General features: G+C 43.0%; 1 protein-coding gene across 1 annotated transcript in view; it reads left to right on the top strand.

Moving 5' to 3' along the window:
• BAIAP3 (BAI1 associated protein 3) overlaps window positions 1–27,006 on the top strand; it is a 564,909-nt gene that overhangs the window by 362,307 nt on the left and 175,596 nt on the right. Inside the window, exon 11 of the mRNA XM_086940582.1 lies at window positions 2,974–3,081. Coding sequence (XP_086796708.1) covers window positions 2,974–3,081 — 108 coding nt within the window. The remainder of the gene's footprint in view (window positions 1–2,973; window positions 3,082–27,006) is intronic.

Genomic DNA, 27,006 nt, shown 5'->3' with positions numbered 1-27,006 from the left:
TTTTGCCGTTCACTGTACTCCTTCCTCCCTCTCAGCTTTTGAGTTTGCTCCCCATGTGCCATGGGCATTTATTTTTTATGACTGGGTGAATCTTGGAGGCCTGGAGGAAAAAAAAAGTCACGGAATGTCTTATCTGAAAAAATCACGTTTGTTTGCTGGAGGCATGGCAACTAATAAAGACTGCCATTATTTCATTAGCACACTATTCCACCACTTCACATTCACTTGCATGTTTCACTATACTTATTCATCACTAATCCTCTATGGGTCTCGGAATAGCGCCTTGTGAGAGGTAGTAAGCGCTATACAAAGGCAATTACAATACAATTCCTTTTCATGCTCTGGCCAATTTAGGATAACAGTAAGAATTTCCACCATTTATTTTTGTTTCTGCAAGGTAACATTTGTAATGACATTTCAGATTATCAGTGGATTGATTAGTTTGTTACGACTATCTCAGCAGCCAGCAGAGAAAGAGTTTCTGGCCTCAAATAGGAGACCTTGACACCCTGACTCTGAAAGACTACTTTGTGTGCGTGTGTGTTCCTTGTGAAAGAACAGAATGCTGTCACTCACAGTGAAATGAGCCAATAGCTGACGTGGACTATCTACAGTGGTTCCCAAAGTGTGTGCCGCGGCACCCCGGTGCGCCGTGATGAGAAGCCAGGGGTGCCGCGGCGCAGTGCTCTGCCTGACCCACCGGCAAAAAAATGGTGGGGAGCCACAACCAACCGCCAACCCAGTCAAGGGAGCCACTGGTCAAAAAAGTTTGGGAACCACTGGCTTAGGAGATATACCTTGATAATAGCAAGGTTTCTAAGCGATAAAAATCGCCGCAGCTCGGCGGTAAAAATATTGCTGCTAAGCCAACATAGCGATAATTATCGCTAGTTGTTGGTAATATGCCCCTTTGACTTTTAAATGCACACTGATACAAAATGACTGGCAACGCTAAACACACAATTCAAAAGTTTGTTAAGAAAGTCCAAAGGTTTCTTAACTAGATCTTGACAAAAATGCTGTTTACCAACGAGTAGTGATATTGTTTAGCGTTTTAGCACAGAAATGCTGTTATCTTAAAAGTGCCTTCTAAGTCCAAGAGTAAAAGGATTTGGGTGAAACATGCAATGTTGCACTCAGCTGAAAAGAAGTTGACATGCATGTCCTTCTTGTACTCAAAGATGTGTCTTTTATTCGGCAAATCCCAGTTAAATTTTAAAACTACTCCTCAGCTTTGGGTCAGGAAGCACCTCCTGATAAGAAACTTCCCTGCAAAACAATTGTCAATCATATCTTATGATGTAAGCCTTTCGCTAAAAGGCACTCTAAGATTTCAGAAGACATCAAGCCTGAAAGCGTCATGTAAAGTACTTGAAATGCTTCTGCACTCTGACTGTCCCTTGAAATAATGGCATTCTATAGAACAGTGTCTGTGGTGTAACATGACCTTGCCCTAGTGAGGAAAAACAGTTTCATTCCATCAAAGGAATTATTCTTTTTACCCTGGATGAATCACATGTAAGGGTGTGAGGATTTTCTTCATAGTGAAGAAAGAAGCCATGCCTTAATCTATCAGTTTGAGACATTAATACAGTTTGGTAAATATGTTCATCTGATTAGTACATGCTTTATTCATGAATAAGACAGGTAGGGCCCTATTCACAGAACTAACTTAAGACAAAATCCTAAACTTACTACTTTTGGTATTCACAGAAGTTAGGATTTTGTCTTAAGTCTCTCTTAAGACAGACTTAAGACAGACTTAAGTTAGGATGTTGTCTTAAGTCTGTCTTAAGTCTGTCTTAAGACAAACTTAAGACAAAATCCTAACTTCTGTGAATACCAAAAGTAGTAAGTTAGTATTTTGTCATAAGTTAGTTCTGTGAATCGGGCCCTCAGTACCCGAAAGCTGAAATTTGCTGTTGTAAAGTTCAAGCCCCTGCACTGTAGCCGTGATAAGTATTTTAGTAGTACTATTTGATTAGTTTGAGCAAAGATTTTTTTTATGAACTTACAAACTATGCGGTAAATGGGAAAATATGTGGCAAGCAAAACCTAGGGCCATATTTACAGTGTGCTTAATGAGGACATCCGGCAAAAAGCAATGGACAACCCGCACAGTGCTTTGCGACTCTAAGGCGGATAGGACAGGCACCATTTTTGGTTGATGTAATGCATCTCCCAAGTTCTTAATTAGACCGTTAATTTATTCTGACATGTTCTCTTGTCCTGATTCCCACGCATACTTGCTGTAAAGTGTCCCTGACACACTGCATACTGTTGGTCAATCTACTGATATTTTTGTTACAATATTATAGGTAAAAATAAAATGCGACTTCAAATGTCAAAATCTAGGGATCACTCAACCGATACATCTAAACCCTTTTCCTATGGTGATCAGCATTTTTAAATTTCAACATACAAAAGTACTGTTTGTTTATTGAGTGTTTTGTGTTAACAATGTAGTGTGGTGTTACCTTTCCACATTTATTTCCGCAAGTAGAAATTGGTGCAGTGCGAAAAATAAGTGCTAATGGAATGTTTTTTTCACTTATTTTGTCAATGCTACCATTAAGCATGGACTGCTAATTGCTTACACCTTGATTTTGGTGCAGGTGGTACAATGGACTGCAGAAATGCGCATGCCAAGTGCAAAAAGTGTGCACATTATGACCTGTAATATTTAAGTCAAGTGCAAAACTCAAATCTACCCAGCATGAACTTGATTTGCACCCAGCAGTTGTAGTCTTTATAAAATGCAATACAATATTATCATTCTTTGATATGCTCACGATTTGCATTTTTCATTTAGTTTCATTTGTACTTTCACATAGTTGAGCAGACCTGATATGATTTTGGTGTATGGCTGCATCACCTTTGAGAAATCAAATAATACAGATTTCTTTTCACCAGGACATTTGCAAATGGTTTGCAAAGGCTCTCATTAAAACTCTCAAATGTTTTGTTTCTTAGGAAATTCCTGTTGGGGGGTTAGATAAAGCGTTCAAGCTGGAACCCCGGTCAAGTTCATCCCGGGTTCAAGGAGACTGTCATCTAATCATCAAACTTATCACCTCACAGGTAAAATCTGAACAAAAGGTACTTATTGACTGAACAATAATTGTCTAATAACTTATTTCTCAGAATATTTAAAACTGCAAACTCATGATTGGATCTGGGAAAGATTTACTTGAAACAGATCCCTTTTTTTAAGTATGCTTTAGTTTGAATGGATCTATTTGTGTGTACTTGCACATTTCTCGTGCCCTTTGCTAGGTTGTCATGTTCTCATTTGCATTGTCCCATTAGTGTGCTTCTCCTATCTGACCTGGCTGCCTTATTGAGAGGTACAAGTAAAAGAGATACAAATGATTATTCATCTCGTATTAACTGTTAAACTCCACAGATAAATTCTATAAGCTTTTAAAGAATTACTTCATTTTTGTGAGGTCCCCAGTTTTTTAATGTCTGGTTAACAGTATTAAAGCACTTGTGCTTGCCCCCTAAAACATGTGCTTTGCATTGAATCTTCCTGTTTGATCCGTTTAACTCCCCTATAAATCCATTTTAGAGATGCCTAAAATGGACCTATGATATGCAAGAGTAAATGTCACATGTGAGCTGCAATGTGTAATTACCCCATGCCTAAGATAAAAAAATATATGTATGCCAATAACACCACTGTGCTCTGTCTGTGCTGCTGTTTAAAGGCACTGCAGTATCAATTGGTAAGGAAACTGCCATCACCAAGTAGAACAACCAATTTTATTATATTACTTTGTCAACCTTAAAAAGTATCTTGGAAGCCCTCAAGGCATGGTGCCTCATATATATAAAATGGTGACGTGCTGTATTTAAAAAGTGTACCCTCACTGTGACTGAAGACCTAAATGCAATTTTACTGTGTAGGTTAAGCTACATTTTCCGTAAGACAGGTCTAGGTTTAATGTGTATCTCCACCTGGGAAAATACTAGTAAAGTCAATCAAATGTGTTTCCAGTTTAATTTTCAAACTTTGATATAATAATTAAATCAAATTTTTGATAATTTGAGTGGGAAAGTAACATTAGAAAAATGTATTTTAGGATAGCCAGGACCAGATTAAATGCACAGCTGGCTTAAATACAGTTCTACCACTCATCGCATTTAGAGATGGAATACACATTCATGCCTAGGAGAGTAAACTATAGCTCAGAATACAATGGCCTGCCCCATAGACAACAAAAGACAGAATGGAGTTCACTGCTGACCACTTTGTAGGAATTAGCTATCTAGGTGTGGACAGGAACAGTTGGCAGAATAAATGACAGCCTTAGCACTACCTCTTTTGACTTGAGGACGACTTCTCATAATCATTCCCAGGACCTTTCTTATCCAGGCCGGCTCTAGACACAGAGGGGGAGAGAACCAGTTTTGACCCTATAGATAGGAAAAGAGGTCATCTCAATAGAGAAGTGGCTAAGGAGCTTAAGACAGGCCTTCCTGGAGACAGAAATGTTCTGCCATATTGAAACTAAGGCTCTTCGATAATTTAAAATTAAAGCAACGAGGACGGAGGAAGTGTTGCGAAAGAAGGTGGGGGACTACATGAAAATAGTTAGAAGTTGAATTTCTCCAGTCAATGGCTAGTGCACGGGATAAATATATTACCTCAACCACCCCCTCCTCAGAGCATTCCAGGACATGGGAAGACTCCTGACTCCTACTGGAAGAAGAAAACTCATTCAAGAACTCAAGGACTACCAACACCTCCTAGTACACAGGACTGGAGCTGCTCTCCAAGGTTCATATGTTTAGATTTCGGCTTGCCTGATTCAGGGACACAAAAAAGCAGGAGGACTGGACCCTGCAAACAAAATGACTCGAGAGAAACCTGGTGCCTAGATACCTGCTGTGAGGCATTAGGGACTGCAGGAGCAAACAGGAGAAACTTTCCCAGTTGCTAGAGAAAAGTAAGACTTGGTTATTTTTTCACCTCTGAGGACTGGATAACGGTGCCGAGGCTTGCCAAGAAAGGTTGCATCAAAGAAGGACAAGAAAAACAGGTTAATCCCATTTTAACCTGTTTTCCATGCTAAAATCAGGTTCTGTGGCACCCTGCAGTTATGGTATCCAGACTCATGATGCACTGTTTGGTTACCACTCCAGCTTTGTCAATCTTAAGGATACTGACTTCCAAAAAGCTACTACGTCCGAAGGTAAAAACCTTAGACTGCGGTGAGGCAGCAATTTTACACAACCAACAAAGCACCCTTGGTGGCCACTAAATGTAGCTTTGTCTTGCTTTTAGGGGTTTGGCACCAAAATAAATGCCTTTAGCAGAAACAGCAACATATCCATTTTTGAGTGACCTTTGTCAGCCACAGTATTGCACCTTGCCACTCTGGAAATTTGGACTTCCATTCCCGAGACTAAGTCAGATAGTATAATCTTTGACAATCCGCCCGGTGTATGCGACCTTGACTCCATCTTTCTTGGCATGAAACTGTGCTTACGTCCCAATTAACTCCAAACTATTGTTTTTAAATGACACTGTCCTTTTTCTAGGTTACATTTGCTTTAAATCTTTAAACATTTATAGCTCTAGTTTCACATATCCTTTTTTATTGCACTTGTGTTTTTCTGCTCATAAAAATGTTTCTCTATTTTTTTAATTGGTTGGTTAAAAGTATATTTTTTGTGTTCTTTACCTTGAAATTATTGATACTCTTTGAACTTGTTAGACCTGGCATCCTTAGGCATGGTTTCCTGTGTAATGGTGTTTGATTTCTCCATGATTGGCATATTTGATTTACTAGTAAGTCCCTAGTACAGTGCACCATGTGTGCCAAGGGCCTGCAAATCAAATGCTACTAGTGGGTCTGCAACACTGATTGTGCCACCCAGATGAGCAACCCTGCAAACTACAAACATGTCTCAGACCTGCCACTGCAGTGTCTGTGTGTGCAGTATTAAACTGTCATTTCAACCTAATAAGTGCACCCACTTGCCAGGCCCAAACCTTCCCCTTTACAACATGTAATGCACCTCTAAGGTAGGCCATAGGTATCCCCATGGGCAAGATACAGTGTATTTTTGGAAGACAGGACATGTACTGTTGTGTTTTACGAGTCCTGGTAATGAAATATTGCTAATTTTGTTTTTCACCACAGCAAGGCCTATCTCTCCCATAGGTTAGTATTGGAGCTGCCTTGTAACATGTTACAAGTGTATCTGCCAATTGTGAGTTAATAGAAAATTGGAGTTCAGTGTCTCTTGAATAGAAATTGATTTTATACATCACTACTTGGCTATTGGACTTTATGATCTGCACACCCCCCATTTCATAAAAAGTAACTCTTGATCTGGAGTACAGTAACGTCACACAGCAGCTGTCGTTGGGGTTTGGCTGTGCAGCAAATTCACTAATTGGAGCTGGCGTGAGGTGTGGAACTAGAGGTCCGCCGTTGCTCCACTGGACGAATACTATGTTGTGATTTATTTGCAACTTTATTTTATAGTAAATAAGATCAGAACTAATGTCCCATCCCATGAATATTCTCATCTGAAAAGACCATTGGTGAGTTCAGATTCCAGGTAACATGTATGCTTCTTTTAGTTATCAGATAAGGAGTATGACAAGTGTGGACTAAGCCGCAGAGCATTTGAATGGTGTATATTGTTTTCTTGCTGGACAACCCCACTGCTTCATATCTGGTAACCACTGTGAACAGTATCTGGGACATCAATCCCCTTTCAGAAACTAGCAAAGACAGATGTGTTGTGACCTCTGCTCTGTGTAAGGTCTAGGTAAACTGCTGGCTAAGGGAGAAATATTTAGTGCCACAAAGCAGCTCCACAGAGGAGGCAGTAAATCATATTGTCATAGAAGTAGGGAAGTGTGAACATTTTATTAATTACCATTAAAGTGGTTTCGCTCCCCAGTCTGTTCCACGAAACTCTACTGAAATCTGCATGGTATAGACTCAAGCTCCTCAGCAGGAATGTATGACATTACAACCAAAACTATTACAACGCGTACCTTTACAACGCGGTCAATACAACGCAGCTTCCATTACAATGCATGCCATTACAACACAAGCCATTACAACGCATATTCTATTGCAATGAAAATTACTATTCTAGCACCGTTGGGTGCTTACCTCGGGGAAGGTGCTGGTCAATGAGGGATATGCGTTGTAATGGCATGCATTGTAATAGACCAGCATTGTATTGACCGTGTTGTAAAGGCACTGCATTGAAGTGGCTGGTTCCCAGGATGTTTCCCAGCAGCATCCAATAGATAAATTGTGAACACATTTTTCTCTGTTTCAGTTCTAGGCCTGCCTGCCACGTGCATCCTAGTGGTATGTTGGCCAATCACAGTGTTTCTCCTTCAGATGCAGCCATGCTGGGATGAGGATGCAGTTCAGCCATTCACCCCAACAGCTCTATTGGCCAACATCTTAGAGAAGACTTTAGCATCCACATTTGGTAGTACTATAGTTGAGAATGGTCTCCAAACCTCTCTTCATTATATTTCTTTTACAGGAACCTATAACATTCACCCCGTTCCTTGATTTGGGAATACTCGCCCTATTCGTAAAAACCTTAAGCATCTTGCTAGTAACTGGATCCAGTCGCTTAACTCTGCTTTAAACCTGCTAGGACTCCACTGTCTCTTGTCCTAGCTCTCTCTAGCAGAGCAGTGATTTCTTTGGATATATTTGTTCTATTAGATTCCTGTAAGTCAGCCTACATTCCATTGATGTCCATGGCTTCTTAAGTGTGAAGCATCCCACAATAGTATTGACACCTTTCGCACTCTCTGCCCGGGTCCTAACTGGTTTGCTCTGGGAATCCTGAATCTGTTGCATGCAATGTATTAGTGCTACATTTTAGAGTCATGTTCGTTGCCTGTATGTTTACACTGTGCCTCAGTCACTTTCCCCTGCGCGCGTCATGTATGCACCCCATTGTCCCAAAGTGTGCATCAGAATTACACATGTCCTGCCTTGCTGTGGGACCCATTTTCCATGCAGATTCCCAAACATTTTAATTTGATTGAGACGTTGATCTGTGTCAGCGTCAAAGATGCTAGCCAGGGGATACGCTAGGCTTAACAAACTCCCCCTTTTCATAATTATAATTGTCTGCTTTGATCCTGACAATCATGCAACCGGCTTTCAAGGCATCCCTTAACACTCGTGGCACTGCTGTGCCTCAAATGATAAGGAAAACATTTTTAATTGCCTCTTGCCTTTTGATGCAGAAGGCTGCTTAGTGTAAGACAGTGCTTAATTTGTAAAAAAAAAATATATAAGCGTCAGGGCCCTCGACAGGAGACAACTGTAGCTTGCGACATCTACTGTCCTGCCAGCGCGGTCAATGACAGTACCAACATAACTGCTAACCATCACACTGCTACAGGTGTGACAATTAAGACTATTCAATGCCCCCAATGCTATAAAAATGGCTAAACAACAGTTTTTGCCCTGATCTCTAAATGAGATGTACAGCTCCACCATGTGGTAGACTGTCAAAAGTTCCGGGTGCTGATAATTAAGTGCCGGTGCTGAGCACCAGAAACCACCGGTTCAAATTAAGCTTTATTGTAAGAACGTTTCATAGTATGTTCACCTCCCGTTTTAGCAGTGCTTACAGAGTGACTTACCAACAACGTCCTATAGGAGGCAATGGTCATTGTAGGTCATGTGGTGGGCGAAGACTGATAGTGTAGTGAACCAGGGCTAGATGTAAACATTATGTGTATGCTACCTTATTGCCTTTGCAAGTTGGGCAAACATATATATTTCTCTTCCTTGGGGTGCCTCTCTCTCCGTCTGTTTGTAAAGAGAGGGACTATTTGGAGAATGTAAAGTAATACTCCTAAGGACTGTGCCCTCTTTGCACTTTTACTAATTGGGAGTTGGAGTTTTTGTGGGACAGTACACAGAGGCACGTAAGAGTGCGTAAAAGAGACTGCTGTAGTAAAAAACGGTGATGGATCAAGCCCTGATCTCTTGACTGGGTAGGAGTATTCTGCATCATTCAGAAACTCTGTCCATCACCTTTTCCAAAATTGATTTTATCCACACTAAGTGTGGGAGGGTATACTCAGACGTGAGTCCCTAGCTCATTGCACCATCAGGATTCAAGCAAGCCGGGCCGATGACGGCTGAAATGCCAGAAACCGGTCCCCGGTAGCTTGTCTCCTTTCTGGTGAAGAATTGGCTTGGTAGTTTGGTCTGCCCTGTTCCCAACATGCACTGGGACAGGAACAGACTAATTTGCATGTAGCCAGTTTCTGAGCTGGGATGGTGCAGTGAGCTAAAAAACGGTGATGGGTCAAGCCCTGATCTCTTGACTGGGTAGGAGTATTCTGCATCATTCAGAAACTCTGTCCATCACCTTTTCCAAAATTAAAAGTAAAACTTATCACATGCATAAATGCTTTTGATGCATAAAACTCATTAGCAATCGAATGACCAAAATTACATGAAATGTTATCCGGTGCCATGTCTATCACATTAGTAAATAAAGTCTGCAGCCTTCTCCAGGGTTCAGAACCTCCACCCATTCAAGAAGTATTTAATTTAATTTGTTACATCCATGGTTGGCACATAAATAGCTTCAACATCCATTTATTGGATCTACCTTGCGGAGGCCTTGGTGAAATTTAACATCGGGGAGGGTTTTCGGCGCACTATTGAACTTTTGTACAAAAGGCCCTTTGCTCGAGTCTTGGTTAATGGGGTACTTTCGGATCCGTTTAATATCTCTAGAGGGACAAGGCAGGGCTGTCCCCTTTCCCCTTTACTTTTTGATTTATACATCGAGCCCCTAGCACAACGCTTGAGGGATGCCCTAAATATTAAGCCTTTTGTATATCATGGCTGGGAGCGTAAAGTTGCACTCTATGCGGACAATGTGCTTATTTTGACATCTAATGCACAATCCGCACTCCCAGAAGCTCTTTTAATAGCTCAGGAGTTTGGGGATATAGCGGGCTATGAGGTGAACGCTGCAAAAACGGAAGTCCTGGTTTGGAATGATGACATCGGCGATACTAACATCTTGCCAGGGTCTTCAATGCGATACTTGGGCTTAAATATCCCAAAGGATATAAACAATCTAGTTACATCTAATTTTTCTGCTGTAGCAAAGCATTGCCGCCAGTTAATGCGTTCTTGGGAAATGCTTCCATTAACTCTTTTAGGAAGGGTTAATTTAGTTAAAATGACCATCCTACCTAAAATATCTTTTTTATTTAATAAAATACCATTATACTTTGAACCTGCCATGATTGCGAAGTTACAGTCCGACATTACATCTTTTATCTGGAACAGGAAACAATCGCGGATCTCCTGGAAAAAACTTAGGAGGCGTAGAGAGAAAGGGGGGTTGGTGGCTCCGGACCTCCAGCTCTACGCCTGGGCTTTTCAATTATCGCATGTTAGAATGCTTTTAAAGATGCCATTAGATTCGGGGGTGGGTGCCTTGTTGTCTGCCTTGATTGATGGGGAGGGTTTAGGTAATTCAGGTTTATTATTTAAATTTGGAAATCAACGCTTTTTTAAGAAAATTAAGTTAAAAATCCTACAGGGTGTATCCAAAACATGGGCCAAATTGATGGGCACATTAAAAATAGGTTATTACTGCGATAAGACTCCCTTATGGGGATTGCCGGAAAGTCCGGAGTGGCTGGGCGATAGCTTGGCGATTCCGATTAAAGATGCAGGGTTTGAGGTTCCGTGACAATTGTAAGTGGTGTTTTCGACTCGCACGAATATGGTCGAGTCTAGTATCTATGAACCGCAAATGACGAGTTTAGTAAGTGTGCGCAGTTTCGCTGTGCTAACTTAAACCGTTCGTTTGTTATGTGGGTTTCTCATCTGTACCCACGGGTTCCATCTTAGATACGGCATCCATTTTGTCTCTTGCCCTCAAGTAGCCAGCGAACGGACGCTGTCCGCTTCGCGACCCTGGGACTCCCAAGATATCTGCGGAAGACACATGTTCTTTGAAAGTGTCTTTATGACGAGGGGGTTGCTACTGTAAGGCAGGTGGCGCCGCTCGAGGCTCATCTTGCCGCACGGGCTTATTGTCTCAGCCGTGCATCTCATTAGGCACGTCCCTTTGATGCCTGTATCTCGTGCTTCCCGACACCTCCCCTTTTACACCCTTTCCGATCTCCCTACTGTCTCCGTCTTCCTCTGCACCTGTCTTCGTTCCTATTTCGATCTACTTTACTGCTGATTGGAATTTGCTAAATGGTGGGAAGATGGGTTTTTACAGTTGGGAACCGCCAAATGTTTCCGCACTTATGTTCCGGACCTTATGTGTTTCAAAGTGACCAAAACGACCCCTCTGGGAGCTAGATGTGGGAACTGGGTTGTAAACTATTGTGTTCAATGTTAGCCTATGGGTAAAAACTGTATAAAAGGAGCGATCCACAGAACCAATTTGAAGCAGTCTCCCCGAACTACACTCGATGTACTTCCTGTGACTTCTGTGTTCCCTGCAGTAAATAAACCTTGACTCTTTGACGCCGAAGGAAGTGTCCCGTGTCTCTGTGACTTGTACGCCGGAGCAGGTTACCCACGAAGGTTTCAGGTGTTGTGCCCTGGCACCGCTGGGTCCAAAAGAACCCAGTCCTTCAGTTGGCGCCCAACGTGGGGCTGCATCAGTGGTACCGGTCCAAGCCCGACGATCGTGAGGAACTTCGTGTGAAATCTCCGAGGGAAGGTGCACCCCGCTTCATCGATCCTGTTGTCGAAATAAGTGGCCCGAAGACTTTTCCCGCGAAGATTCCCGCCTCCTAACGGCTGCGACGGACTGCTGCCCTGACTGTAGACCTGTTTTGGCGCCTGGCGTAGACCTTGGTATAGCGAGACGATAGACGGGCCTTCCTGAGGACGCCATTGATCTTTGAGTTAAGTATTTGTGGGTCGCTCCCAGAGTTCTTGGTTGTAAACACTTTAGCGAGTGTTTTTGTTGTAGACACTTTAGCGAGTGTCTTTGTTGTAAACACTAGTGTTTTTGTTGTATACGCTGTGTGAGTGTTTTTGTCGGTGACACTTTGCTAGCGTACTTTGTTGTTGTTGTATTTGTTTGACGACTGCAGCCGCCAAAGACCGAGGGTTTTGTTCTTGCTGGGACTTGGTAAATCCCGTAACCCTTGAAGTTTGTGAAACTCGGCTAGTGTGCAAGATGCCTGGTCGCAGTACTTTGTTCAGTTGCTTTAGACCTTGTGGTGCGGATTCCCTGCTGGAGGACTCGTGTCCGATACCTCCGGTTGGAACTCCTACTTATGACTTATATAGCAAACATGGGCTAGGCCCGATTGCTTTTAACGATTATTGGATAAAATATACAAAGAAAGACGGCGATCTTCGTTGGCCACCTCACGGTAGCTTCGAAGCGTCGATCTTAGATAATTTGGAACTAAAGTTGTTCGAACGTAAATCTAGGCCGGCCATGTTTGATGCCTTTCGGTTGTGGCGCAAAGAAGCCCGACAGAAAGAGATCAGACAGAATAAACGTAGTGAGCGAGATAATGTTGCTACCATAGTGAAGAAAGCTGAGCAGTTTCAGCGTGATAAGGAGGATAAGGATAAGGAAGTGTTTGAGAGGCTACAGCGTATGTCCATAGATAAATGCTATCCTGCTTTGCCTACGGAGTCGGATAAGAAGGAAGAGGCAGTTGAGGATCCTTTAATGTCCTATCTTATGAAGTCGCCACCTCCGTACGTACAGGGTACCGCAGCTCCTGTGGTCCCTGCCGTACCTGTTCTTCCACCTGTTATTCCTCCACCAGTTCCTCAACCTGCACCCGCTCTTCCGACTATTCCTGCTCCTTTGCCTGTTTCTATTCCTACTGCTCCTCCGCTTCCACATACTCCTGTTCCCGCTACTGCTCACGCTACTGCTCCTGTGTTGTTAACCCCTGTTGTTGCTAATGTCTCTACTCCTTCTCTTGTTAGTCCTGTGTCTTATTCTTGTCCCTCTACTCGTAACCGTAATTCTCCCATTGCGACAAACTTCTTTCAGTCGCTCGGGCCTGTTTTTGGGTCTGCTGGTTTCGATGCACCGCAGAGACGTAGTCAGCTTCCTGGTAATAGAGAACGTGTTGCGCTATACAATATGGCGATGGGTTGGATGGACAACCCACTTAGAAATCCACCCCGAGTTGTTCTTGAAACATTTAGTCAATTCAACATACCGACTCAGAGATATGTGTTTGACGAAATGTGTAAACTCTTACATGATCAGATAGCGGCCGTTGCGCCTGACGAGGTGCTGACCGCCCTGTCTAATCTTCGGCTTCAGTTCGCCACTGGACTGATAGTAGATACTAATGTCCGACGTGCTATTGAGCAGTTACTATCCCTACGTCCCGCTCCCATTCCCCACGCACTGTTTGTTGAGGATCTTGAACGCCAACAAGCCGAGTCTGGCCAATATCCTATGCGTGAAGTTCCGCCGGTTTGGGTACCCGCTGATAATACTAATGCTAATGCTCCAGTGGCGGCGCATTTCCAGAGAGTGTGGATACACCTCCCATGGAAACGATCGGAAGTGCTTCAGGTGAAACAAACTTTGCCCGATCCTCGCAAAAATCCTGCAGGGTATTATAAGGAATTGTCGCAGCTCGTAGATGCTACGGTAATGAATCTTGCCGATACGAAGCGCACTAGGTTTCCACCCCACTCCAGAACAACGTTCCCCCAACTCTGGTCCTACCTCGTATCAGTGGGTGCTATCGATGGCAATAGAGGATATGGAAGATGAGATCCTTGATGCTTTTCTCATCCCTAAAGAAGAGGTACAAGCCTATAGGGTCCTAAGTAGAGGGGAATATAGTATGTTCACTAATGAAAAGCAGCTTAAAAGCTCGTCTCCAATATGGGTCGTACCCCACACTGGTAATCTTTGTCTTGTGGGTCGTGGTTCGCAAGCCTCACTTGGAGCAAGTGCTTGCACTGAAAGTTACGTTCTGCCAATGTCCCCGTCCCCTGTGTTTCTGGCTGCCAAGGGTACGTACTTTATCTGTCATGATCGTGCATACACATGGTTGCCCGCAGACTTCATGGGCTCATGTTTCGTCGCAAATCTGTTGCCTCCGACGTTCACTGTAGATGCCGATTATCATAAGACTAGAGTTGTACGAGGCGTAATTAGCGAAGAGGATACTGCCGGTCAAGAGGCAGGAGACTTTTTCAAGGGTTTCCTCCCGTTTTGGGGACCTATGGTTAATAGTAGGAACCTGAGACATTTGACTCGAGTGGTGGAATCGACAGCTAATGTTACTGCCAGTGCCCTTGGTAATATCACCACAGAACTTCAGGCGGAGAGACTTATGACGTTACAAAACCGTATGGTTTTAGATGTCGTCTTGGCAGATCGCGGTGGGGTATGTAAAGTGATCCATTCGAGCTGTTGCATTTTCATTCCTGATAATGCTCCTACTGTCTATCAAGCCATCTCGAAGTTGCATAAGATCTCCGAATCCATACACGTGGATGTAGGGGATTGGACGCTACTTGGTTGGTTTTGGGGCCTGGTATCGACTTGGGGTTGGAAGATTCTGATGATCATCGGGGTTGTGGTAGTGTTCCTGTTCACGTGTTGCCTTTGCGTGCAGTGTGGTCCTGCCTTATGTGGCCTCTGTGCTACAACGTGTATGAGACAACCATCTGTTACCAAGGGGACTCGGTTGGACAGAGCTATGCTACAACGACATCTTGATGGTCTGATGAATATCGAATATGATTCCGACTAGTGCTTGCCTACATGAGGGCAAAAGGAGCGTCTGAGGTTCCGTGACAATTGTAAGTGGTGTTTTCGACTCGCACGAATATGGTCGAGTCTAGTATCTATGAACCGCAAATGACGAGTTTAGTAAGTGTGCGCAGTTTCGCTGTGCTAACTTAAACCGTTCGTTTGTTATGTGGGTTTCTCATCTGTACCCACGGGTTCCATCTTAGATACGGCATCCATTTTGTCTCTTGCCCTCAAGTAGCCAGCGAACGGACGCTGTCCGCTTCGCGACCCTGGGACTCCCAAGATATCTGCGGAAGACACATGTTCTTTGAAAGTGTCTTTATGACGAGGGGGTTGCTACTGTAAGGCAGGTGGCGCCGCTCGAGGCTCATCTTGCCGCACGGGCTTATTGTCTCAGCCGTGCATCTCATTAGGCACGTCCCTTTGATGCCTGTATCTCGTGCTTCCCGACACCTCCCCTTTTACACCCTTTCCGATCTCCCTACTGTCTCCGTCTTCCTCTGCACCTGTCTTCGTTCCTATTTCGATCTACTTTACTGCTGATTGGAATTTGCTAAATGGTGGGAAGATGGGTTTTTACAGTTGGGAACCGCCAAATGTTTCCGCACTTATGTTCCGGACCTTATGTGTTTCAAAGTGACCAAAACGACCCCTCTGGGAGCTAGATGTGGGAACTGGGTTGTAAACTATTGTGTTCAATGTTAGCCTATGGGTAAAAACTGTATAAAAGGAGCGATCCACAGAACCAATTTGAAGCAGTCTCCCCGAACTACACTCGATGTACTTCCTGTGACTTCTGTGTTCCCTGCAGTAAATAAACCTTGACTCTTTGACGCCGAAGGAAGTGTCCCGTGTCTCTGTGACTTGTACGCCGGAGCAGGTTACCCACGAAGGTTTCAGGTGTTGTGCCCTGGCACCGCTGGGTCCAAAAGAACCCAGTCCTTCAGGTTGCTAGTTTGGGGGGACTTGTTCTCTGAGGGCATCCTGCTCCCATGGGAGTGCTTGAGAGAGAAAGTGGGTCCTAACTTCTCAAGATTTAAATATCTTCAGATATCAGGTTGGACGCAAGCCTTCTTAGCGCGGCCATCTTTATTGAATAGGTTTCCTATTGGAGGCTATAGTTATCTGGTCTCACAGCTAGTCGACACTCCACCGTCTAAGAAAGAAGTTTCCTTGTGGTACAACTTGATGCTGGATGAACTTGATGGCGACTTTTTGTTACCAGAACATCTTTGGGGTTCTACGCTACCGGGTCATAAGGTGACTGAGTTGTGGTCCATTTCATTTAAAACATTGTGGGAGTTTGTAAAACCAGCTTGGTTACGTAGGAACCACCTATATACGTTGCATAGGGCCTACTACTCCCCACTCAGGCTCTCGAAATTCAATCCCGGAAACCCTGTAATGTGCCCAAAATGTGGATCACCGTTGGCGTCAGATGCCCATATGTTCTTCGAATGCCCCTCTCTAAAACCTTTTTGGGAAGATATTGGCCGTTTTCTCTCAGATGCTCTTGGAACTATAATTACCTTTGATTTGGCTATGGTTATCTTTGGGCTCTCGCCTGAGGTCCAAGGACAGGCAAAAATTATTTTGTTCTATGCTGCTTTGCTTGCCCGGAGAGAGATCTGCAAAAAGTGGAAAGAGGTTACACCACCTGCATTTTTAGATTGGCAGATCTCGGTTTTACATGTTTCAAGAATAGATCTAGAAAGATCTGGTAACCAGGCTAAGAGAGCCTTTTGGCACCGTTTGGTATGGGTAAACTGAAGCCCGGGGTTTTTTTTTTTTTTTTTTTTTTTTTCCCCGGTCCAATGATTATTCACTGTTGGGGCTTCCGAACCTGAATACCCGGACTCTCTTGTTTGGTGTCCTTGGTTTATATTAGCCCCATCAGCCGGGCATGGTGGTGGTGGCACTTACCCCTTCCTATCTTGATTCCTCATTATGTGGCCCCTGAAGGCATATCTTTCTGAGGGTAGTGTTCAACCTTGTGTTGTTACTATCTATACCCTGCCTGGTTTTTAACCTGAGACGGACTGTTGTGTTCTTGTAGGTGGCCACATCTGGAATCAATAGTCATTAATGAGGACAAAAAAAAAAAAAAACATCCATTTATTATTATGTCGGTCATCCAGTGTACACCACCATGCCCATTGGCCACTTAACACTCGTGGTGATTAATAGCGCTCGACTTACGTATGCAGGGATGCACCAGCGTCGGTAGGGGTCTAGGCATGCTTCCAATGACACATCAAATGGGCTGAGTTGTGTTTGTGCAAAACAAAATGCAAGGACTTATATAGAGTTGGGCGGAAAGGATACTCTGTCACAAGCATTACAGGCGTTGATCCATTGCATTATGACCTATGGCACTTGTAAAGGATGGACTAAATATCTGTCACGCTTTGAAGAAGTAACCCATGGATCAAACTCAAAATAAGACCCTTAGGACCAGATGTAGGTAATCCCAGATTACCGATTCTTAAATACCGAATCATTCCGATTCGGTATTTAAGAACGGGCAAATGGGATGTAGGTAATTTTTCCGAAAAAAATACAGAATCGGTAAGTTTCGGTAATTACCGAATCGGTATTTACCGATTCAGTAATTGCCATTCATTACTATGGGCCTGGAGGCCCATAGGAATGAATGTCAATTACCGAATCGGTAAATGCCGATTCGGTAATTGGGGGAAACATTGAAGGGTGGCAGGGTGTCACTTTGATACCCTGTTTCACCCCTCAATTGTGTATGGGTGCACATGTTGCAGACATGCATGCCCTAAGGGCATGTATGTCTGCAACATGGCACTGTTGGAAAAGCAAAAAAAAATGCTTTTTCAAGGGTTTTCATTATTTACCACAAACTTCTAGTTGGTGGTAAATAACGAATCCTTAACTGAGGAATGCACTAACTTGAGTGCTTCCTACATCCTGGATTCGATATTTTACCGAATCGGTATGTTAAGAATTCGGTATTTTACTGAATCCTTAAATTACCGATTCGGTAAAATACAGAGGGCCCGATGTAGGTAAATCTATATTTACCACTTCATAAATACCGAATCATACCGATTCGGTATTTATGAAGTGGTAAATTAGAGGGGGGGAGATGTAGGTATTTCAGATTCGGTAAATACCGAATCTGTAAGATTCGGTATTTACCGAGTCTGTAAATACCGAATCGGTATCCCCCATTGATTCCTATGGGCCTTGAAGCCCATAGGAATCAATGGGCATTACCGATTCGGTATTTACCGAATCGGTAAATACCGATTCCAGCAAGGGTGCAGGGGGTGTCACTTTGACACCCTCTAGCACCCCCAATACTGGCTTGTGTGCCATGTGGCACACAGACATGCCCTAAGGGCATGTCTGTCTGTCACATGGCATAGGTGTGCATGCACACATGTGCATGCACACCTGTATTCGGTATTTTAACACCCAATTAGATTGGGTGTTAAAATACCGAATCTGAAAGGCCTGTGGGACTCAGAAGAGTCCCACCTACATCTGGAAGATACCGAATCGGTAAAAATACCGATTCGGTATTTTACAGATTCTGTAAATTTACCGATTCGGTAAATATACCGAATAGGTAAATACTGGCCCCCTACATCTCAAAGTGCCAAATACCGGTCGGAAACGGCCGATTTCGGCCGTTTCCGACCGGAATTTGCCACCTACATCGGGCCCAGAATCCTTAAAAAAATGGCACCTACATCTGGAAAGCCCAATACCGGTCGGTAACGGCCGAAATTCAGTAATTCCGGCCGTTACCGACCGTTATTGGGCGACCTATATCTGGCCCCTAGTCCGAGTGACCATCCAGTAGTTATTGCCCGGGGGCATTGGAGCACCTGATGCTCTTTGAAAGACGCTGCTATCTGCAGTCTTGAAATAAAAGAAAATGTCCATCCACTAATTGTCTTTCGAGTGCTCTACCTAGCTTTTATGAACTACAGGAATTCAAGATGCCTCGGCTGCAAATTGTATGTATTTCCACAGCAACAAGCTAGGTTAAAAGAATGGAGAAAGTAATTAGTCTGTTTGATTTGAACTTTTGACATTTATAAATAACAAGTGACGGTCAGTTCAAAGCACCATTTTTTGTAAGGACACCAGGCACAGACAAGATGTTTTGGACAGCAGTCTCTTGAACGTTCTGAAAGTTCTGAGACTCTGAAGAAAGTTGTTACTAGTGAAAAGCAAAATGCACTTTAACAAAATGTGATAGCATTATGTGCCGTTTTTAGCATGCAGCAACCCTTTCGATTTCTAACATTTTACAAGCATTTTAGGTCTCTACTTACAGACCTATTGTTTCCAATGCATCACATATATACAGAGCGGGCTTTAGGTCAGTCTCGTGCTCAAGATTGGATGGCTTTTGTGTCTATCTCAGTTCTGTGCTCCCTTTTCAATTGCTACATGGACTGGGCTTTGGGTCAGCTCATTGGTCCTGATTAGAAGGCTTTTATATGTATTCAAGTTCCCTGCCCCTTATTCAATGGTTTTCTTTCCTATTCTGTTTTATTTTTGCACCTGGGACATATCTTCTTTGCCATCATGGTGATTGGCTCACTTTTATCCTTCAACAGCTTGGTTTCAGATAATTTGTTTCCCTCTTTGCACTCCATAGGAATGCATGACTTTACTTGCACTCTCCCCAGTCCCCGGCTTTTTTCTTTCTTTCATGAACTTATTTTTACTGCGGGTCCAGCAGTTGCACACATGTACAGCGCCTCTTGCTTTACGCATTTCCACAATAGGCTTGCACTGTCAACTCCCCCCCACCCCTCCTGAAAAGTCAGCTTCCTCCCAGTCTTGCCATGTCCTCAACTTTTTCCTCCCCATCAGACCTTACGCAAACAACTTGCCGCACTGCATGTAAATGTAAATGTGGGTGTACTTGTAAAGCGCACTGCGACTCCATGGAGTATCCTGGCGCTGAAGACCGCTGGGGAACCCGTCGGGGTTTTCCCTGTGAGATGGTCCCTTTCTGGGTATTTTCAAGGTGAAACCAGGCATCCCCGGCGTCTGTGGGGGGCCGTTGTAGAGATGAGGCAAGCTTAATGCCCTGAGTTGCGGAGTGTGTTCCCTGGTTAGAGTAGGCACCGAGGCGAGAATTATCAAGTCCGTTTTTGACCCTGGTCCACGACCCTGCCGCGTCGGGAATTGAACCCTGGTCCCGGACCGTTCTCTGCTTACGGGTCTTCCACCTCTAACCAGTGAGCCACACCACTCCACTGCATGCACCATGAACACCCCACCCCACTTTTTAAAACCTTTTTTCATTATTATTTTGGTGAGGGTCAGCAACTTCACATTGCCACTAAGTCACTCGCTTTTCCCCAGTGAGGCATCCTTAATTTTTTTTTTCGTGTAACATTCCGACACACACACTTACAATTAAAGGGCCCGATTCACAGAACTAACTTAAGACAAAATCCTTAACTTACTACCATTTTCGTATTCACAGAAGGCACTTACTCATTTTAGTATTCACAGAAGACACTTACTCTTTTCGTTATTCACAGAAGACACTTACTCTTTTCGGTATTCACAGAAGTTAGGAGTCCTAACTTTAGGACTCCTAAATGCCTTCTGTGAATACCGAAAGTCCTAAAGTTAGGATTTTTCTCAGGTTAGGAGTAGTAAAGTTAGGACTACTAACTTTAGGACTCCTAAGTGCCTTCTATGAATACCGAAAGTCTTAAAATTAGGATTTTTCTCAATTTAGTAGTAGTAAAGTTAGGACTCCTAAATGCATTCTGTGAATACCGAAAGTCTTAAAATTAGGATTTTTCTGTTTATTAGTAGTAAAGTTGAGAAAAATCCAAATTTTAAGACTTTCGGTATTCAAAGAAGGCATTTAGGAGTCTGAAAGTTAGGAGTCCTAACTTTACTACTACTAAATTGAGAAAAATACTAATTTTAAGACTTTTGGTATTCACAGAAGGCCTTTAGGAGTTTTAAAGTTAGGAGTCCTAACTTTACTACTACTAAACTGAGAAAATTCCTAATTTTAAGACTTTTGGTATTCACAGAAGACATTTAGGAGTTTTAAAGTTAGGAGTCCTAACTTTACTACTACTAAATTGAGAAAAATACTAATTTTAAGACTTTGGGTATTCACAGAAGGCATTTAGGAGTCCTAAAGTTAGGAGTCCTAACTTCTGTGAATACCGAAATGAGTAAGTGCCTTCTGTGAATACCAAAATGAGTAAGTGCCTTCTGTGAATACCAAAATGGTAGTAAGTTTAGGATTTTGTCTTAAGTTAGTTCTGTGAATCAGGCCCAAAACAACTGGAGACAAAGAAAAGTATATGCATTTAAAACATAATCAGTGATCACAAAAATAATTCAAATGGAACTAAAGTGCTGCAGCACAAGTCATTTTTTCTGTCGATGTCCTTTAGGAGGCACTTACTGTGTGTCCCCCAACTGCCCTCTGGTATATTTTGCTTCTATTGGCCAGCTCTTTGCAAAGTCTTGTGCCATGTGTTTTTGATATCATGAAAGTTGACCTAAAGTAGACAGAATAAGACCTTACGATTTACTTCAGCGTCATCCTTGGCAACGCACCAAGATAAGATCCTTTTGCTTACTATAAAATATGATCGGCTCCTCAGGGTAGAAGGGGCCACATTTGGCCACATTTGTAAGAGCCTTTAATGAAGCTAGCTTTCTCTTCCACACAAAGAACCCTTACAATCCCAGATCTTACTGCTGATGTTAGTGGTTTTGATATCTGCCCCACATCACCAAACTCAAGACCAGGAGACGTATTTCTTCTCCATGCATGTGAGTAATTTCCATTCCAAGCCTTGTCAACCAGTCACTTGGTAGATGATCCTGTGCTGTTTATTGTATTTTTTTAGGCACCAAATCTATATCTATTGTGGCAGGATCCATAACTGACATCAAGCTTCAACACAACAGTGGAAATTCTCTTGGCAAGTAGAGTAGTGTTTTCTGGAACTTTCTCTCATGGGGACCAGAGGTGTCTGCACTTTTACCCAAGTCCAGAGCTCAGCCCCATACACTCTCTGGTTTCCCCACTTTACCGTGCACCACTTTGTCAATATGCAGGAAAAATCTATTTCCCAGTTTGCAGGCATCAAACACAACTGAACATTAATGAATTGTGTGGCTGATGTGCTCCTTCCAACACATATTGGTTGATAATGTTGTACCCAAGTATGAGAAGGAAACCTCCTCCAGCTCGGAACTCCCTTGATAAAAACCCTTTGCCTGACATCACTGTTTCATTTCCTAAATTTAATCTTTAACCATTTAGCTCACAGTAGCTCTTCATGATTAGCTTGTAGCCCTTTCAAAGTTTGCACAATCAGAACTGTATTATCAGAGTATAACAATACTGGGATCTAGAAGTCCTCAATGACTGAAAAGTCTTGCTAAGCAACCTTCTTGTACAGCTGGTTCACGTACAGTGAGAAAAACAAAGGAGGGAGTAAGCAACCCTTCTTTATGCCTCTAGTCGATAAAAACAGTCTACTCTGCACTCTTTCTTGCACCCACTACTACCGGACCTCACTGTTACGTCGGACCCGTAGTTGTCTGTTAGAGTTGCCTCTATGTTCACAGCATCAGGAGTAACCTTGTTTCATGTACAGAGGTAGGGAACAATGGTTCTGTGCAGAGAGTGTTCAACTGTTTGGAGAAGTCTTTAAAGAAAATCTTGGATGAAATTATATTCAGCTCGAGATACTATTTGCTTATAGAAGATCAAGTCAGAAAGTTGTTGCACATATATTTGAAGAAGTCCATGGTTAATCAGGCTCAAAATTGAAAGATTCATACTGCTAATTCAGCATGGTTAGGCACTATCAATACATAGGCATAATAGAATTGGACATTGAACCATAGACTAGAGTCTATCATGCTAATGCTCAAACTATATATGATCTTCCAGATGGGTATTTTGGTGCTGTGAGGTCTTTAAAGTTGGGTCTAATTCGGGCTATATAAAACTTTGAGAAATAAAGTGGCCTGGATCACTCTAGAGTGTACTAGGTAATGGTTATCCATGCCACTAACTGCAGCAATACAGCCCACACTACTAAAAAAGAAGGCTGGCTTAATAAGTTGTGGAATTGACTAGCAATGGAGAACATTACACAAAACTGTGGAACAGAAGCAACATATATGAAACAGTCTGGGCACCATATATATCTATTCCATCCAGAGCCCTGCTACCATAGAGTCCTTGGGGGGGGGGGAATCCCCACCTCCCAGTTCCAAAGATCACATCTAAGGATGATCAGGTGCTTGTCTGAAATAACAACCCATCCACGAAAATGTGGTTTCTAACATTTTCATTGAATCAAGGGATTGTACCTGCATGATCTGACATTTCACTTAAATGTTCTCTGTAAGAGGGAAGCTGGCAGTGCTGCTGTCTTGTATGTGCTATATTTAAATAGTATACACCTTGTATTGATGCTGTGTTTGCTGTATGTGTCTTAGAGGTAATTGTACTATTGCTCTGTGTGAGAAATTGAGTTGTTGGTTGACTGGGTTGTGAGCAGCAACCACAATCTCAGTCAGGGTAAGGCACAAGTAACCCCAAAGTAACTTGTGCCCAACCCCCTTGTAGCTTGGGACAGAGCAGTCAGGCTTAACTTAGAGGCAATGTATAAAGTATTTGTGCAACACGTCAAACAGTAAAACAGAGGAAACACCACAAAAGGATCCCACACCAAGTTAGAAAAATAGAACTTTCTTTAATAAATAAAACAAGACCAAAACGACAACAGTCCAATCCGTAGAACCGGAGATATTATGCTGGAAAGATAAGTTAAAATGGCACCAAAAAGCACAAAGTGCCAACTGTGGTATCTGGTCGTACCAGATCCTGACAAAGTCACAAGTTCAGGCCGACCGAGATGGACCACTGGCCGCCTACAGGAACCCAATTAGGCCAGCTGATCAAAGTACCTTAAATCCTGGTTTGCAGAGCAACGTGTGCATCAGCGTCAAAGATGCGTCACACACCCAAAGCAATAAATTGGTTCCAAGATACAGAGAGACAGCGTTGACTTGTGATGGCCTGCATCATCATCAAGAATCCTGTCAACAGGGCTTGTGATGTGAAGTCCGCCATCAAGGATGGGGTGTGCAGGCAAGGCTATGTGTTGGTTCCAAAGAGCTGCGAAGCTGTGATGAGAAGTCCATCATCGTCGTTGAGGCTGCCGTCAATGAGGGATGTGAGGGCCTGTGCTGAGGATGTGTCACACCGTTGGGAAGATTCGGCAGCTCCAAAGAACTGAGATGCAGGTCTTTGAATCAGGTCCAATCAATGCAACAGCGGAGATACGTTGATTCAGCACGGGTTTGCGCCCCTCTGCAGAGGAGACGTGTCAGTTCCGCTGGATCCTCAGAGGCTAGCAGAGCACCTTCAGCCAACATCCAAGGGTCTAGGAATGGGGTGGCACTATTTGGCATGGTAGACTCACAAATGGCAGAGTCCAGGTGCAGAAGCAATGTTGTTGGAAGCCTGTAATGTTCCTGAGGCTTCAGGTCGGGAGGCCAGCCAACTGGCCCTTGGAGTCACTCTGGGTTTTGGTTTCAAGAGAGGCAGGTCCTGTCTTTCGAACCCAGGCAACAAAGCAGCAGCACGGTAACAAATAGTCCAGCACAGTGCAGTTCAGCAGAGTGGCAGTCCTTCAGCACCACAGCAGTCCTTCTTCCTGGCAGGGTATCAACAGGTCCAGGAGTGTACTTAAGTGGTGGTGTCTGAGGTCCAGTTTTTATACTCATTTATTCCTTTAAAGTGGGAGAGAAGCTTCTGTAGGTTTCCCTTTTAAGTCCCCAGGTATCCTGCCTTCCCTGTCCTGGCACCAGACTAACTACAGGGGGTATGCAGCTCTTTGTGTGGCAACAGCACCCAGTCTATTCAGGTGTAAGTGGGGCTGTTCCCAGCTCCTCCCTCCCATCCTGCCAGTGATGACCCATTCAGGCAGACCGAAGCTCCCTATTGTGTGTGGCTGTCTATGAGGAATACACAAATCCCAACTGTCAGCAGCTACACCCAGTCAGAGACAGGCTAAGGGCCCTAAATGGCTAAGGCGGGAAAATGCAAACTTTTTTAAGTGTCATTTTTAGAACTGCAATTTAAAATCCGACTTCATCATGAATTAGGTTTTACATTTTTATTCTGGAGTCACCAAACATGAACTGGTTATCACTTTCAATTTGGAAAAAAAACACTGTTAAAATGTAATAAGGCACTGCCAATGTTATCCTATGGAAGAGATGAACTTTGCTGTAGTGAAAAACGCATGTAAGAGTTTTTCACTATTAGGACATGTAAAACTCAAAAGTACATGTTATACTTCTAAAATATATTGCACCTTGCCCTCTGTGCTATCGAGTGCCTCCCCTGGGGTTCTTGTATTTATTAAAAAGGCGTTGGACCTGGCAAAAGGTTTATTTTTCCAGGTCGAAATGGCAGGTTGAAATTGCTAACCCACTGGCTGTAATGGCAGGTCTGAGACATGTTTAAAGGGCTAATTAAGTGGGTGGCACAACCAGTGATGCAGACCATATACAGGCCTAGGTCACATGAAGTACCATTTTACTAGGGACTTATAAGTAAATTAAATATGCCAGTTAGAGATAAGCCAATGTTACCATGTTTTAAGAGGTGAGCATATTCACTTTAGCACTCATTATTAGTGGTAAAGTGTGCAGAGTCCTAAGGCCAGCAAAAGCAGGCTCAGAACAATGGAGGAGGAAGGCACAAATCTTGGGGGAAGACCACTCTAAGGCTAACAGGTTGAACACACTGTGGATGTGCCTATGAGAACGTGCTTTTTTAAGTGTGTGTATATGTGTGTGTTTTTCGACAGATTTGTCTGAGACTGTTAGTAGATGTGTGCAATGCGTACGTACTTGTTATCTCTTTATGTCTGTATATGCTGGCACATGTATGTATTTGCGTGCCCCTGGGTTTCATCACTTGCAGCATTAATTTGGCATTCACTATTCAAACACCTTTTGGCTTTGCCCCTGCTTGTCAATCAATATAATAGGTGCACTGAGGGATGCTTAGAATCAGAAATGACCATTTAACATACTGAAAAATGTTGTTCTAGTTTTAGGGTAAATCAGATGCCTTAATCATTTTATGTTTACCAAACGTATTAAAATGAAAGCTGCACACATCTTCTGACTGAATATAGTGTAAAACTAGGATATGAGTAGATAGCCAGGCCCCCAGCCCTCACATTTGAACCTCTCAGGGCTGTTTCCTATTAAATGCAGTCCCCCCGTTTTATCAATACCTGAACAGGAGCAGCAAGAATAATGGGGCTCCCCTGAGGGGTTTCTACCTGATTTTAACATCAACATGCTAAAATATTGGGGGCAAAATATTCACTGTCAGAATTTTGTGAAGTAAGTATATATATATATATATATATATATATATATATATATATATATATATATATATATATATATATATATATATATATATATCATAGATTTTCAGTTCCTAACTCCACATACATGTACCTTGCCAATCTTTTGGTTCCCAATATTCCGAATATACAACCCCCCCTCTGTATGAGAAATTAAAAGGAAAAATTGCAATTCACGATCTAATTCTTCCAGTGATTTATCATCTTTCTCCATATTATCAACTAGATATTTTGACTACATTCAGCAGCCAAAGTCTGATAAGCAATTTCATTATTTACGGCATTTGTAATTGCACCTGTCAAGTCAGCAGTGAGGCCAAGAACAGCATTGCATCTGGTGTGTGAGTTATGGTTTGCATGGCTGTGTGAGTTGGAAGCTTTTCAAGGTGTCTTGATTTTTATTTTAAACAAGGAATAGGTGGCGTGAATTCCTTTATTTAAGGACATACATACAGATGTACATTCACATTGTGTCAGTGGGTGTGCATGGTTGGTTTTAACCAGCCTTCTCCTTATCTTCTCTCATGTAATAACAAGACCTTCTTTAGCTTCTTATTAGGAGTAGCCGCCCTTAATACACATTTGGGCCGAAGCAGGAGGGCGGCCCAGACATGTATGGCCATCCTGCGATATTACCAATATTACCGCATGTGATAATAAGTCACTGGTTACCAGCACAAATCCTCCAGGTCAAACCTGCTTGAATTGGTCTCAGGAAAATGGACCAGAAATGCAGGGGCATATTACCAAGCAATAGCGATAATTTTCGCAATTGCTTGGTTAGCGT

Source organism: Lissotriton vulgaris, chromosome 10, assembly GCF_964263255.1.
Source record: "Lissotriton vulgaris chromosome 10, aLisVul1.2, whole genome shotgun sequence".
Classification (NCBI taxonomy): domain Eukaryota; kingdom Metazoa; phylum Chordata; class Amphibia; order Caudata; family Salamandridae; genus Lissotriton; species Lissotriton vulgaris.
The sequence above is the reverse complement of the archived record's forward strand: the minus strand, read 5'-3'. Positions and strand labels throughout refer to the sequence as shown.